A 14,778-nucleotide genomic window follows, 5' to 3' on the forward strand; every position below is an offset into this window, starting at 1 on the left:
CCTTGGCATCGGTAATGATAATGTTCAAAATGAGAGCTGTTAACTTCGAAGACCAGCCAAACTGCCAGTGAGTTGCCCCAATTCGGGTAGCACGAGCGATCCAGCGATCCATTTACATTCACTTCAGTTAGCAGAGCACGGTTTTATTTGGGTCATCATCTCCCCCCCCACACACACACACATACACCCCCTCCGCAAGTTACTCAATATAGGCGCTGCTCACCCCTCTTTTTGCTATATAATATTGCACAATGATACAGACCTTAGAAATGTGTAAGCCAAGTGCTTTGATTTTTGCTAGCTTGAGTAACTCTTAAGGAGACGTTTAAAGTCATTTACTAGCTATAAAAGCTAAACTGAAAATTTAATATTTGATTTGATTTGATTACAAAATGAGTTCAATTTCTGGGATTTCATAACTATTCCAGAGAATCCTGAATGGAGTTTAAACAAATCCTACAGCTTTGTGATAATGAGATAAAGAAACTGCATGATGGGATGGTTTTGCTTCAAAGCTAGCTGTTCTCTGCGAGATGGGGGGAAAGGATCTTAAAGTTCACTTCAACTTAATATGCGCGAACTGTTTTTAAAGCTATCCACGGAGCAACGAAACACATCAGTTCCAAATGCAATGGCCTAGAAACTATTTTATAAGTGACCGCATTGAGATGCCTCAAATGCTGCTAGAAAACAGAGCACAGCTCGAAGAAACAACCCCGAAGTTTTCTACTTAATACAGCATTATATATTAACAAAGCTAAAAAGTTTTATTCAGAATGAAACCGTTCAAGGTATTCTTTCTTCTAAACTCTTCCAAAATATTTACCTCTCCAAACAGGTTACACCACGGAAATCTTTCCTTTTGATCACAACACTAATGACTAATTTCCCTTAAGCTCACAGTTGAGCAGTCTTTTATATTTAAAAGCTGTGATCAAAACCACATAGGAGCCTAGGTTTATGCAACGAAGTAGCTTTCCGTACACACACACACACACACACACAAATTAGGCAAGTTATAATATTTGAACTGAATACTACCTATGGATAACGTTTATCCGTTTCAAGCCCCATGGAAAGTAAATCTTCTTTACTGGAGAATCATATGCCGAGCATAATGTGAAGCAAAGAAAACTTCAAATCCTCCCTAAAATTTGCATGCAATTATAATGGAAGCCTGGCTCACAAGAATTTACCTACGATCTGAGTCAATGGCTTTTACTTCTGCCTTCGTCAGCGAGGGAAATAAGGGCATAATCATCTCTTAACTAACAAACCCGATGCCAGCTTTACCTACCCATAAATGGCATCTTTATCTCTCTTTAAAGCGTCATTGACAGAGGAGCCCATACTGGGAGGCATGGCGTTGGTGTGAGCAGTGTGCGGGTATTGATGAGAATGCAGCGGAGGACCGTGATTCAGATGGTGAACAGGCTGCATGGATCTGGCGGCATGAGGATCCCCATACATGGTGGTGGGGATCCCTACTCCATCCATCCCACCGTAATGGGGTAAATCGTCGTACTGCATGACAGACAAAGAAAAAAAGGTCAGAAGGCCAGTCGTAACCGGAGGTTAGAATGGGGGAAGGTCCAGCACATGGAACTGGGAAGTGCTAAATCTATGGATTTCAAATAAACAGGACCCAGAAAAAAAAAAAGAAAAAAAAAGGAGGGGAGAGGGTGAAGATCTGTAAAAATACATTTCCCCAACAGGCCCTCAAAACGGATTAATTCTGGATCCTTGAAAAGCATCCTTGTGGAGGGAAGTAGGTAAAAGCAGCTTAGGTTGCTTTGGAGTGACGCTCAAAATAAACACGTTGCTGAAAAGTTTCCTGCTTCAATATGTCTCCACAGCAAAAGTTAAAATGAGGACACCTATTATTAACACGGGGATTAACACAGGCTCCTGGTTTAAGGTATTTCTATGTGTGTCTGTGTGTGTGTGAATTGTCCCAGTGTAGAGCATTCCTAACGTTTAAATGATAAATTAAACTCTCTTTAACAAAAATGTAAAGCACCAGTTTAGATGCAAGACCAAAGCTGATACACTTTTTCTAACTATTGCAGCACAATCTGAAAATTGGGAATTCCCATGTGGAGGAAAAACGTGAGTTAAAGCAGTTAGTTAATTTTAAGATACCCTGTTTTAAACCTTCCGACTGTTAAGAAGGAAAGTACACAAGTATCAATGATCTGATGTTGTCCAAAGTTTAATAACAAAAGAGTCGATTTTTGGTTTACAGCTATTATGTACAATCTACTTTATTGTCGATTTGCTGCAGATGTGTGCATGTGCTACTGAAAGTTTTGAATTTTAAGTATATTCTTTGTTAAACATTAAAAACCGAAAGTTAAAGTGGCACTTAAGGATAAGAGGAAACGGCCACTTTTCATCTATTAAAAGCAAAAGTGTGAATAAATTGTTTTAAAAAACTCTGACAATTGCTTGAACTGAAAGAGTAAAGGCAAGTTTGTCAGTACAGCAACTTTCTTTTACAAACTGTACTTTGAGGGACAGGACACAAATTATTGCAAGCAAACTTAAAATTTTATGTCGTTTTTCTTTTAAAAACTCTATTCATTACATGATAATTGTCCCTCACAATATTTTCATCGCATCTCAATGTATCTAATAAGTCTAGAAAAAAGAATAATAGTAAAAAATAGTAATAAATTGTAATGATAAATATATGTGCATATTACTTCTGCCTAATTCAAATTTAAATATGCAACTATTTTTAAATGAAGGTCTGACTACAGCACTGCACATTTGTGATGGCAAAAAGTTATGTTTACTTAAAGTTTAATAAGTTATCTTTGAAAAGTGAAGATGTATGTCATCACTAATGTTAAATGCTAAATTAAAATGTTCAAAGACACCTTAGTTAAATATTTTAAACGCTGGTGACTTTAAAACGACATTGTATTCTTAGCAGTATAGCTGTAATACTGATAAATACAAACACTTGTATTTTCAGTTACATGCCTGTATATCATTATTTTATAGAAAGTTTGCCTCTTCCGTGAGGTGTCTGTGATAGGAATTGATAGAATCAAGAAATTGACAATATATATATATAGGTTTGAGTCAAAGAAGAGGTGGGAAAAAACTTTTTCGCAGCGTCTCTGTCAGCCACGTTTCAACATTATTTCACATTTAAATTACATTTTTTTAATACGTACCCTTTGCGCCATCGGCCTGGCTTGCTCCCTTCCTACTTCAACTTCTAATATATCCTCTTTAAGGCCAGTGTGAAAAGAAACAAACGCGAACTCTCCCCCAAACCCCCAAAAATGCAAAAATCCCTTAGAGTCGCCAGCAATGTGAGCAATCGAGGAAAATCTTCAGCTTACTGGATCTCAAAGAAACGACACAATAATTCAGCATTAAAAAAAAAGAGAGAGAGAAAGACTCGCCCTCCTTCTCTTTCTTTCTCTCTCTCACTCTCCCCCTTTCGTTTCCAAGACAGCAGCGGGGAGAAAGCAAATATCCTTTCCCCAATCAGTTTTTTTTTTTTTTTGGTTTAAAAAAAAAAGTGCCCCTCAAACCCAACTACCAAGTCTCATGGCTTTTTGCCACTCCAGCTGTCAATCAAAGGCGAGGTTGTCAAGGTGGTGAATGAATGATGATGATCCGCTGTGTGTACTTCCACTGCTCTGGACACCTCAAATGTTAATATTCAAATGCATGGAGGTCTAAGCGCTGGCTTGTTCTTGAATCAGTCCTAATTCCTAATCAGATCTCGCTCGCGCGCTCCCTTTCCCCCTTTGCAGCGGGAGAGGCTAGAGGAAGAGGGTTAAAAATGTCTGTCTGAGTTTGTCTTAAAGGAGCCACGATCGATGCTGCCTGCTGCAAGTCCCCCGTGCGTGTGTAAAGTGTGTGTTGCACAGACGGAGAGGTGGATTTGGACCAGAATGCTGGAACCCGGAAGTAGTGGTGGCCATAACAGGTCGCGTCTTACACAATGCACTGGGCTGCATCAACTCGGCTCCTAGCGCAGGGGTGGGTTGGGTGAGATGCAAGCAAAGAGGCTGTGCGAGCCACAGAAGCGTTCAATTAACAACACACACACACACACACAGGGTTACAGTTACTAAAATAGATTGTAATTCTGGTGTGTGGCTGGGCTCTTAGCTATTTTAAGAGCTCCCTGTAAGCAGAGTTCATTGCTGCCGGCCAAATTATGGGGTATCGCAGGGTTGGGTGGTTTTTTGTTGTTGTTTGTTTGTTTGTTTTGTAGGGGGCAGGATTTGTTTCTGTCCCCTTTTCACACCGAATGCTTTGGGTAATTGTTTGCAGCCTTTGCCAAAGATCTGAGCTCGCTCACATGAGTTATGTGAAGAAGAGAGGAGCAATGGTTAAAGAGACAACATCCATCCTTCTTCCCAGAGCCCTGCAAGCACATCCAGTATTCCAGCGTTTCTAAGTGTGAGAGCAAAACTAGGAGATGACCCAGAGCGTCTGCTTCTGGACACTGGCTTGTTTTTATTGCGAATACTATTACCGAAGTGATTGGCAAGATCAAGGGCAGGAAGACAGAAGGCAGGAGAGCTGTCTGTTATATGTTCTCTCGCGCGCTCAGCTCGTGTCATACGCAGCAATCCACGCCACTTCTGCCTAGCCGTCTCGGAGTGTAATGGCCATTTCCTTTGTCTAATAGCAATGGTTACTTTGTATTTACACCCTCGCTATACGGCAGCGCTCTAAAGGATCAGCAATCTCTTTCCTCCCCTCCCTCCCCCACACCGGAGGACTTTCATCCTTTTTTGTATCCAGAGCAAGCAGTCTTCCCCCCCCCCCTCCCCCAGCTAACTCCCCGCAACGAAAGTACATCTATTAGAGCGAAGTTGAGGTTTAGAACGAAAGCACCAAAACGCACTTCGGATGAGCCGGGCTCATTTGCTAGAATTTATTCGGTGCCCATGTAACTCTGAGCAGATGTTCCACACAGACAGTAGTTGATTCAAATATGCAACATCTTTCAGAGCAGAGATCCGTGAGACGGTTTTTTTTTTTCCCTCTCTCTCTCTCTCTCTCTCTCTCTCGCTCTCGCTCTCTCTCTTCCCCCTCCCCCAAGCCTCTCAGAAAACTCCCCCTGCGGTATGTTGGAAAATGAGCTCACCCAAATCTCAGTAGGCAGCAGTGGAGGAGCCGCAGGCCAATCAGGAGCTTGTCTTCGAAAGCCAGCCGTGCATTGGTGGAGGGGAAAATCAATTATCAAATAATCGATCAGCAGGGAGCTTCGATCTGCGGGGAGTGCCAAAAAACTCTCCCTCGGAACAGAGAGGCTAAGTTCTCCAAAGCAGAAAGATTGCTCACTTGTTCTGCTTAGCCATAGTACAAACTGCTGCCTAGGGGCAGACATAAACATGCCCTGCAAGGGGAATAAATGACACCCTTCACTCTCTCTCTCTCTATATATATACAGGGAGAGAGAGAGAGAGAGAGAGAGAGGCAAAGAAAAGTACTTTAAAAAAGTTAAGGTACGACATATTTATGTCAACACGATGTTACGGAGCTTGATATGTGAACTCAGCAGGCTGACAGCTTATACTGACACAGCAAAGCATTCAGTGCCAGCGTTTACTGTTTACAACACACACGTTTGTGAACCCGAGGCATCTTCAGCAGTGTTCCTTGCATGCAGTGGTCCATACACGTCATGTAATGACCGTACTTTTGATTGTTTGGGGTAAGGACGATCACTTTTTCCTGCGGCATTCCAGCTGCAACTTTTGACTTAACAGCAGAACCTGAAATAGTAAGAACGATCACTAAGAAGTGGTCTTCTCGTTAGTGTTTACCAGGAAATAGTCTGATTTCTTTCAATTTCTCGATTAAAAAAAGAACTCTATGCTTATGATTTATTATTATGGCAATTTTATGTTTGCTTTTGGGATGCTCAGGCAGTAAGTCTTAAACAGAGATAAATCACATACGATTTCTGCCAGGCCAAAGTCTGAAATGTAATGTTAACAGGCGGAATTCCCAGCATCAACATAATCCCTGCCTGCGATCTAAATCTTCTCTTAAAGTATATTTTAGGGGGCAAAACAGATTTAAACTCACTTTAAAAAACAAACCAAAACCAAGAACTTTTCTGAAGCTGTAATTGCAGCGACGACGCAAAATAAAACAATATTTTTATAGGGATTGCTATTGAGAGAGCTCTAGTATTCCCTAAACCGTTTCTTTTCTCTGCAGGACAATGCAGTTGTTTCATATTCTACCTGTGTGATTATTCAAATGATCCGCCGGCTAGGTGTTTCAAATTTGTCTCAGAAAGGAAAGATCTGTCATCGATCAGATCAGTTCAGTAGGGTGGGAAAAAAGTGCCAAATCAAACATTAAAATATTCACACATAGGGCTCAACGATCCTTAAATGAGCTGCATGGGGCGGGTTATCCGAGTAAAATCTACAAAATAGAAATTACTGTGAAATGCACTTGGGTAAAGCTGCTTTTTAACAGCTTTGAGGGACCATGGAGGAGACAGATCAGAACAATTTGAAGCGTGCAGATACTCTTTAGTCCATCTCTTGCCGTGACATTTCAAACCTCAAGAAAACCAGTTTCGATTTCCCCCCCTTTGCTGTAGGACAAACCTTCTATGCCAGCGATGAATATAAAGACTTTTCAGGTAAGACTATTTTAATACCCTAACCCTTCCTCTTCTCAGTATTGGGAAGTATTTGTTGTGCTCTTAACAGACCTATGTTTGATTTCTATATTTATTTAACTCAGAGACTGAATTCAGAAGCGATTCCCTGTCTTACAGGTTCCTTCCAAAGGAGGATACAGTTTAAATTCCAGAAATGCAATGCCTCTTAAAAATAAAAAAGCTTTAAATCTTAAATCCAGCGTCACTACCAGGCCTTTATGAGAATAATTCAGAACAATCGGGGCTAGAACACTTTTACAATGTAATTACAGTAGTACAAATTGTTTGCCCAAACCTCATTCTGGATAAGGATTTTACAATTAGCAAACAGTTATTACTGTTGGGGCTTGCTGCGAGAAATTGCACTGAGGACGTCTCGAGTTGCAATCTACTGGCCATAAAAAGACTAACCAGGCAGCAATTAATCATCTATTAAAAGGGAAAAGTAAACGGACAGTTCCACACTATCTTAGTAAACTACCAACGACATTTATGTGTTCTGTGACTACAGCGACGCACACATTCCCAACTACTGCCTTTTTAGGAAATGTAGCTATTTTTTGCCAAAACTAGGGGTCTGATTGCTATTTGTTGCGGGAACCCATTTACACTTGCCATTGTACTATGGAAAAGAAGCTGTGGGCGTCCCTCGAATTTTACAGCGAAATGTGCAATTAGACAGAAAACAGGCAGAATTGCGTCCTGGATGTAGATCTGACTTTCGCTTTTTCCTTGTAACTGTGTTTAACAGATTTAGCATTTAAGAAGACGTGTTTTGCTTTGGAGCCTTGTCTTCACTACTTCTGTGATGCCACGGCGATAATCATTTTACTTATTCTTCACCTCAGAATTTGCAATTTGAACTTGTATAAGCGAAGGCCTTTCACATGAGGTAGAAGGAGAGGTCTCAAAGTTCAGATGATGATTTAGAGCAAAATGATGAAGAAAGTCCTCCATTAAGTGGAATTTGTATATATTTGCTTATCATATAATAAATAAGACTTTAAATCAGTCTGCATTTCCTAGCTTAAGTACATAATTAATTTTACCTACTAGCATTAAAATGAGTACTAGTTTTCTGATGACTTTTTATAGTTTGACGGGAAGGGGCTTGCAGTTGGGAAAAAATCAACAACAATACATACTCCTTCTCCATTAATATTTACATTTAAAAATTCAAATAAGGTCAAAATCCCCGAAGAAAACAGATTTTAAATGCAGTAGAGAGATAATAAAGGAATGTGGCAGATAAGAGTTTCAAGTGATATGAGTCAAGATACCAAAAAGTCAAAGCCTAATGAATGGCTGTGAGAAAGGTGAAGAACTATTTAAAGATCTATTAAAGGGCAAAATCTGAAAAGGTGATAATAAAAGGAGGTTAACTGGAGGGGATTAAGTGAAGATGTGAATCAAGTGCCCATGTGCAAGTAAAACTGTGGTTCATGGAGGTTTGTTTACTGGATTCTGCTTCAGAAAACAAAGAACGCCTGGTCCAGTTAGGAGTCAACCAGAGGTCAGCTTGTGCTATCCAACAGTCAGAGACAAAATAGTCAAGTCACTGTATTCAGTAAACAGTCTGAATGAATAATGGTAGAAATGCACTTTGCGAAGGAAAGAACTGATTTCATTAGACTTTTCTATTTCAGCTCTTTAGAGTAGCATGGAACTTGAGGGGAGGAGTAAAATGAAGGAGGGGGGCACTACACTATTTAACATAATTACCAGTTCTGACACTTTCAGAAATTATAGAGGTCTTTTATTAATTAAATGGCGGGCTTAATAAAATATTCATAATAAAATTTACGGTTGACGTAAAACTTTCTAAACACTGTTGTAAATTTTTAATAAATTAACTGAGAAATGAGTTACTAGCCTTGGCTTTTGTCACTTAAACTTCTGCATAAGTAGTGAATGTAGAGTGACAGCAACGTGGGAACCTTTCAGAACCAAAAATGTGTCCAATTACAAAGGGTTTTAGATCTCGGAAAAGTCGCCCTCAGATCTAGAGGTAAGCATGCCTTTTTTATAAAACTCGTCTGTAGTGACGGATTCCAAAGAGCATTAGGAGTAAGGTCTGATCTGTTTTAGCCTATGCTATACCGTACGTTAGTATTTTAACATTCACATGACAATTCAACGTGATAGAATGAAAGACTGAAGTCACAAAATTTGCATTTGTGAAAAGTAAAAAGATCCACTTCACAATATTATATTTGCACAGGATCAAACGATAGTTAATGTTAAGTAGCTACAAATCAATCTGGTGTATTTTAAATTGCAACCTGTAAGAAGTCCACAATTATGTTTTGGATGATCAGTTATTTCTTATTTGAGTTATTAGTAGTAGTATTTTGTTTAGCTGCCTAACTTTTTTTTACTATAACTCAATTTCAAAGACTCGTTGCTTTGTCGTTTATGTTGCTATACTTTTCGCTTAATACAAAAATCGCTGGGTAAAAAAAACTCTGGTTGCTTAATTAAAAATAATCTGGTCGATTGTTTTGCATTTGAAGACTTGAGCTTTTGTGCCGTCTACTGGACAATGAAAAAACTACAGCCATAATTTACTTAAACTTTCTTTTGGATAAAAGTACATTTTCGGAGAGGATGGTGTGCCTGTTTGGAGGGGCGTGGCGTCAAAATTGAAGATGAAGGAAAGAAAAGTGGACCCGAATGCGAGATCTATAGATTAAGTTACATATTTCTATATAAAAAACTTTTATACTCCAGGTTTAACGGCTGAAGATTTTATTGTTTCATGAACTACACTCAATCAATTGCATTAAGGGTGACCCCAGAAAGACGGTTTGAGTTTATATGTGTGAGACGGTCTTAAACATTTAGATAAAGGTGAGTGATAGAAAAAATGAGGATAAATATTGGTAAATCCTTCAGTTTTAGAATTATTATGAATTAAAGTGCTGTAGCTTATCCCAATGTAAAAGAAATTCTTTCACTTCTAAGCAACACTGAGCGCCACAGATTAGTACCAACGGAGAGCAAATTACATTTAAAAATAATTAAAATTGTTTGTGGGGGGAGGGAGATATGGACGTTTAGGTGAGTAGTGCATTATTTCTTATGTGATTGCAAGGGATAAAAACCATGCGCGTTACTGCTTTCATTTCGTAATCAGCTGCCTGTAAAAGTGCTGCGGGACTCCCTGTCGGATGCTCTGAGATACATGCAGCAGAAGTTGGATAATTTCCTCTTAAACTTGCAGTATACACTTTTGGTTCTCTGTTCTTTAGCCTATATAGGAAGCTGTTTTAAAAAGTCAAGCAAAGGAGATGTTGCAAAAGCTACTCAGACTTTTGCAGATGGATTTGGAAATGCTTAGTACAAAGATTTATTGAAATTAAAATCCTTATTGCATTTAATAAAATAGTGTACGTTTAGATAAAAATTCGGAGTCAAAGTGAGTTTTAGAACATTATGACCATAAATCTGGTTAAATAAGCTATTTTTATTTATGCATGTATATGTGTGTGTTTGTATATATACACACACACACACACTGTAGAGACCTTAAAATATGCTAAACAGAACTGTAAGGAAACCTTTAACCACTTGCATTAGACCAAGAACTATAGGTATCTTGCTTTGCAGTCACTTGCAGAAGTGGAAGGTAATCGTTTCCCACTATCACTGTGAAAAGTTGTTATTCTGAATTCGTCTGCTCACATAGTGCTGTCACTCAAAGAAAAGCTTTTCATACAGATTTGAACTTTATTAGCGATGCAAGTTTTTTTTACACTAGACAAAATACAAATGCAATTACCCTGTGCGCATATTGAACGCTTAGCACAGTATGTCCATCCTTGTACATCAATATGAAAGTATTTGTGAACTACTACAAGCCTCATTCAAATTATCCATTAACAAATAAACACAATTTTGAAGCCACCAGCCATGGAAAACTGGTATTTCATAATCTCAGTTGTACTATAGTAAAATCAGTGTATTTTGTTAGACCCTAAAATGCTGTGTTTGCTTAGAGACCAATTTAACATATAATTTCTTTCATATTAACTCATGGTATTCAGCTTGTCTAGCGAATACAGTACAGACATATTTCAGATTACCTATAATACTGATGAAAAATGCAATTAAATAACTAAATCAGGAATTGCGAGCCGTTAAACTTTAGGAAGAAATATGAAATGTAGGCTTTTTGGATGTTGCATGTTTAGTTTTCATTAGTGCATAGGGATTCTGCAAATCATACATATAGGTAAACTCAAGCATAAATAACAAAAAAAATCGTTAAGATGTTCAGCTATGTATGAACATATTGTACGAATCAAGCAATGTTTTGTGAATACTTGGTCTTGTTTAAAACTAAACACCAACAACCCCAAACTACTCCAAACAACTAGCTTTACCTGCGGGGACCTAGAAGAATGATCTGAGAGATCACTTTCTACAGTGGTTGGTTTGGATAAATGCGACCTTAAGGGGGTTACAACGTACCAAATAAGTACATACAGACGCTAGCTATTGTGCCCATCTAAAACGAATGACTCCGGACATGGACCAACATTACAGAGCAGCTCGAACTTCACGCAGGATGGCTTTCCTGGTGACCAATTCAGAGGCAAATCTCCCCCACCCCTCTCTCCTGCTAGGTTTCGCTGCGGCGCTGCACCGTCTGACGCCTGGCTAAACGCAGGCAAACCCTGCTGCCCCAAGGAGAAGCCTTCCCGCTCCGCCCTTGGCTGTTTGTTTGTTTTTAAACCATCCTCTTCTGGTTCGAGCTTCCCGGTTTGTCTCTCTCCAGCAGGGTGAATTGGAGGAGGGAGAGGGGTGTCTCTTTCGGGCTCCCCTCTCCCTAGCTCAGAGGCCTGACGCCGCTGAGCAGGCTAACGGGGCTCTTGCCTTCAACGGCCGATGTGTGTGAGCGTGTTTGTGTGTTACACAGACCCTCGCTTTCCATAGCACACCCCAGCTCGGGTCCTCTCTGTCCTGTGATGTGTGTGTGGGGGGGGGGGTATGAGTGAGAACTATCGCTGCTGGGTGGATACAACCCCCTTCCCCCCTCCAGGTTTTATGAAGAGCTACCCCAGACAGCTTTACTCCGCCCTTACTCCTGATCGCTTGCAGGCAGCACGCGGGGTCACTCCAGCCGCCAAAGGAGGAGAACTTCCATCGTGACTCCGGATTGCTCCAGAGCCCGCAGGCTGGCGGCGGGGCCGGCGGGACGCCGCGGGGGCGGGCAGTGTGTTTCTATGCCCTCTCACTGGTCACTCGCTGGGCTTTGTTCCCGTTCGCACAACAAGCCAACAGAGACGCTCCTGACACCGTCCGCCCGGCGCGAAACGGCCCCGCTTTGCGACCGCTTCCCCGGCCCAGCGTGTCCGAGCGGCACCTAGAGCTCGGGGCCAGGCACGTGTGGGCCCCTGGCCCGCCTCTGCCCCGGCTGCCTCCTCCTCCTCGCCATGAGAACCAGCCCGCAGCCCGCTCTCAGCGGCCGCAGCCCGAGGCCCCGCGTCGCCGGCGCTGTTGTGTCAGGTGTGCTCATGGGACTAGGGCCGCGTGGAAAACGGGCGAAAGAGCGCGAGTCCCTCCGGCAGGTACCGGCCGCCCGTGCTGTCTGCCGCCCCGGCACGCAGCCCCGAGGTGAAAAGTGAAGGCGAGTCAGGCAGCGGCACCGGGGCTGAAGCCAGCGGCGAGCGTCACGTGTAGCCAGCGCCGGGGACACGTCTCACCCCGCGGCGGGCGGGCTGGGAATTGGTCGCCACCTGGAGAGCAGAGCCAGGGGAGGGAGAAAGGGCATGTGTCCGCGTGTGCAAGAGGAGACGCGCTACCAAAGGAGCGGGGCTCCAGGCAACCCTGCCAGGGGTCTGCGCCAGGAGCACCCGCCCGGAGGAAGCGCTCACCCATGTCTCCCCAGCCCGCCCCGCGCCTTGACGAGAAGGCGCAATTTCAGTCCAGTGTGTCGCTTTCTCCAGCATCTGTGGGTACATGATCACAGACGTTTGCATCCTTGCCTACTGACTTTATTAAATGGCGCTGCGAAGCTATTTCAACCTCTATCATTCCCATCTGCAAACTATCCTCCTGGAAGGAAAAGGGCTGCAAAAAAAAAAAATTTTTTTTTTCACTCGCTTTTCCCCCAGTGCGCTGCATTATGGGTGGTGCACAAATGACTGATCTCTGAGTAGCTCCTTTCAACCCAATCCTGGAATTGTGTGTATGTGAGAGCCAGTGTCTGAGGGGGTGTGTCCTGAGGGTGACAGTGTGTATGTTTCTGGAGGCGTGTTGGCAGTGTGGATGTAGCTCTGTTGGTCCCAGGAAATGAGAGAGACAAAGTAGCCGAGGTAATAGCCTTGATTTGGCCAACTTCTGTACCTGTGTGTGTCTCAGTCTGTGTACTTGTGAGCGTGCGTATGCCTATGTATCAGGGTGTATGTGTGTGTGCCTATCTACATCTGAGTCCCCTTAGGAGAATTTTTCAAGAAATTGTGGCTGCTAAAAAAAAGCGTATGCTATTCTAAAGATCAGTTAAAAGCCTGCTTGTTAATTATTTTCTTTTCTTTGCAGGAGAGTTGTCCAAGCTGAGGTTTCTCCCTCATCCTTCCCTGCAAGAGAGCAGAGTGTACACCATGCGCGCCTCATCGTCCCAGAACACAGGGCCAGTCCTAGCCTGGGGACACAAGGATTTCAGCAGCATTTTTCCCTATGGGGCGGACTAATTGTACAGAACCCCACCCCCTTTCATTCCTCCCCACTTACTTGAGCACAGGCAGCTGCAGTCACCCTTGTGGCTTGGAAGGAAAGGCGGCCTCCTGCACCAAGGCTGCAAGGCCAGTTCCCCAAGGCAGCAGCTGCGAGAGGGAGGGGGGCAGGCGGTGAAAGCTGCACTTTCCTCTGAGCAGAGTAGTGTTCCCTCTGAGGGGCCCCCAGCCCCAGGAGCCGGCTCCCAAGCCCTGGGCCTCCCGCATGGAAGCAATGTTGCCTCCTCCATAGCCACTAAGCCATCCGGGCAGGCAAGGTTTGCAGTTTTAACTCTGGCTATTAAACCACATTGTCCTTGTTATAGTTCAAGGGGCCAGATCCATGTGTAGGAATCAACTGTTAGCACCAAGCACAGAGGCTTACAGCAAGAGATTTCAAAGGCCTGATTTAGTTTGTGATTAAGAGAACACCACAAGATAACAGTGATGATTGTTTCATTTAAAAATCACAAAAAGCCCTGTCATTCAGCGAGTGAGAAAGGGTAACAGAATGGGAAGATTCTACAAAGAAACACCTCGGAAGTGTGTTCGCTTTCAGTTTACTCTATTGTAGACTATTCAGTTTACCTATAATATTTAACTCTGGTTATGCTGGCTTCATTCAAAAAGTATTATAATTGCATTTTACAGAAAACATTCACTATCTGTTTCTAACCATAGACTTAGAAACGAAGCCAAGCCAGGAAGCATAGATCTCAGATCAGAGCTGTATTCAAACTTCCCAAAATCTGGAAGTGGACAGATCTACTTGGAATCATAGAAATACCTAGTAGAGCAACCAGCTCAACTCCCTGCTAATGCAGGATTGTTCCCCAGCATTTACTAGTGCTTTGTCCAGTCATTTATTAAATATTCTGCTGATGAGGTTTTCATCACTTCCTGAGGGAGATTATTCCCCAATCTGTTTTAGACTCAGATTATTAAAAGCTATTTAGGCACTGCTGTGCTCAGCACCACAACATCAAACTGAGTGAGAAGCCTAAATATCATGTTCAAAAGGGATTTAGGTGCTTAGGAGTCTAAATGCCATCTACAATGGCATTTAGACTCCTAAGTACCTAAATACCTTTTGAACATGATATTTAGGCTCTTACGCCTAAATACCTTTACAAATCTGGGCCAGACTGTCAGGAAGACTTTACTTCTAACTACTCTCCCTTTTACCACCCTAGGCATACACCTCCTCACACCCTTCCAATATTTATAGATGGTTTCCAGTCCCCACTTTGGCTGGTTTTTAGGACCAAATTAGGTTTCCTCCTCCAGCTTCCTAATTATTTTTGGCCCTGTTTCTGTTAGAAAACTACCAAGTTTGACAATGTCTGTCAAATTCAATGGTGGCCTAATCTTATAGCTACAGATGGGCCTGAACTATAA

General features: G+C 42.2%; 1 protein-coding gene and 2 long non-coding RNA genes across 5 annotated transcripts in view; 1 reads left to right on the forward strand and 2 right to left on the reverse strand.

Moving 5' to 3' along the window:
- The window catches only part of MEIS1 (Meis homeobox 1), a 125,257-nt gene extending 121,319 nt beyond the window's left edge, over window positions 1-3,938 (reverse strand). For 2 of the 3 annotated variants that reach the window (XM_084623384.1, XM_084623387.1), the window contains exons 1-2: window positions 3,186-3,933; window positions 1,298-1,524 (exon numbers count right to left, since the gene is read on the reverse strand). In XM_084623384.1, coding sequence (XP_084479510.1) covers window positions 1,298-1,524; window positions 3,186-3,197 — 239 coding nt within the window. In that variant the 5' untranslated portion in view covers window positions 3,198-3,933. Of the gene's footprint in view, window positions 1-1,297; window positions 1,525-3,185 lie in introns of all 3 variants that reach the window. The other variant, XM_084623385.1, reaches the window with a different exon arrangement.
- A 1,618-nt stretch (window positions 3,939-5,556) lies between these two features.
- Window positions 5,557-13,404, forward strand: LOC311518003. The gene is made up of 3 exons (XR_014710853.1): window positions 5,557-5,695; window positions 6,475-6,643; window positions 13,208-13,404. It is a non-coding gene; the product is annotated as an uncharacterized lncRNA (long non-coding RNA).
- Window positions 10,374-13,506, reverse strand: LOC311518004. Its single transcript, XR_014710854.1, has 2 exons — window positions 13,400-13,506; window positions 10,374-12,405 (listed from the first exon to the last, which is right to left on the reverse strand). It is a non-coding gene; the product is annotated as an uncharacterized lncRNA (long non-coding RNA).
- Between the last annotated feature and the right edge of the window lie 1,272 nt (window positions 13,507-14,778).

This window comes from Lepidochelys olivacea (assembly GCF_965140295.1).
Source record: "Lepidochelys olivacea isolate rLepOli2 genome assembly, chromosome: 3".
NCBI lineage: Eukaryota > Metazoa > Chordata > Testudines > Cheloniidae > Lepidochelys > Lepidochelys olivacea.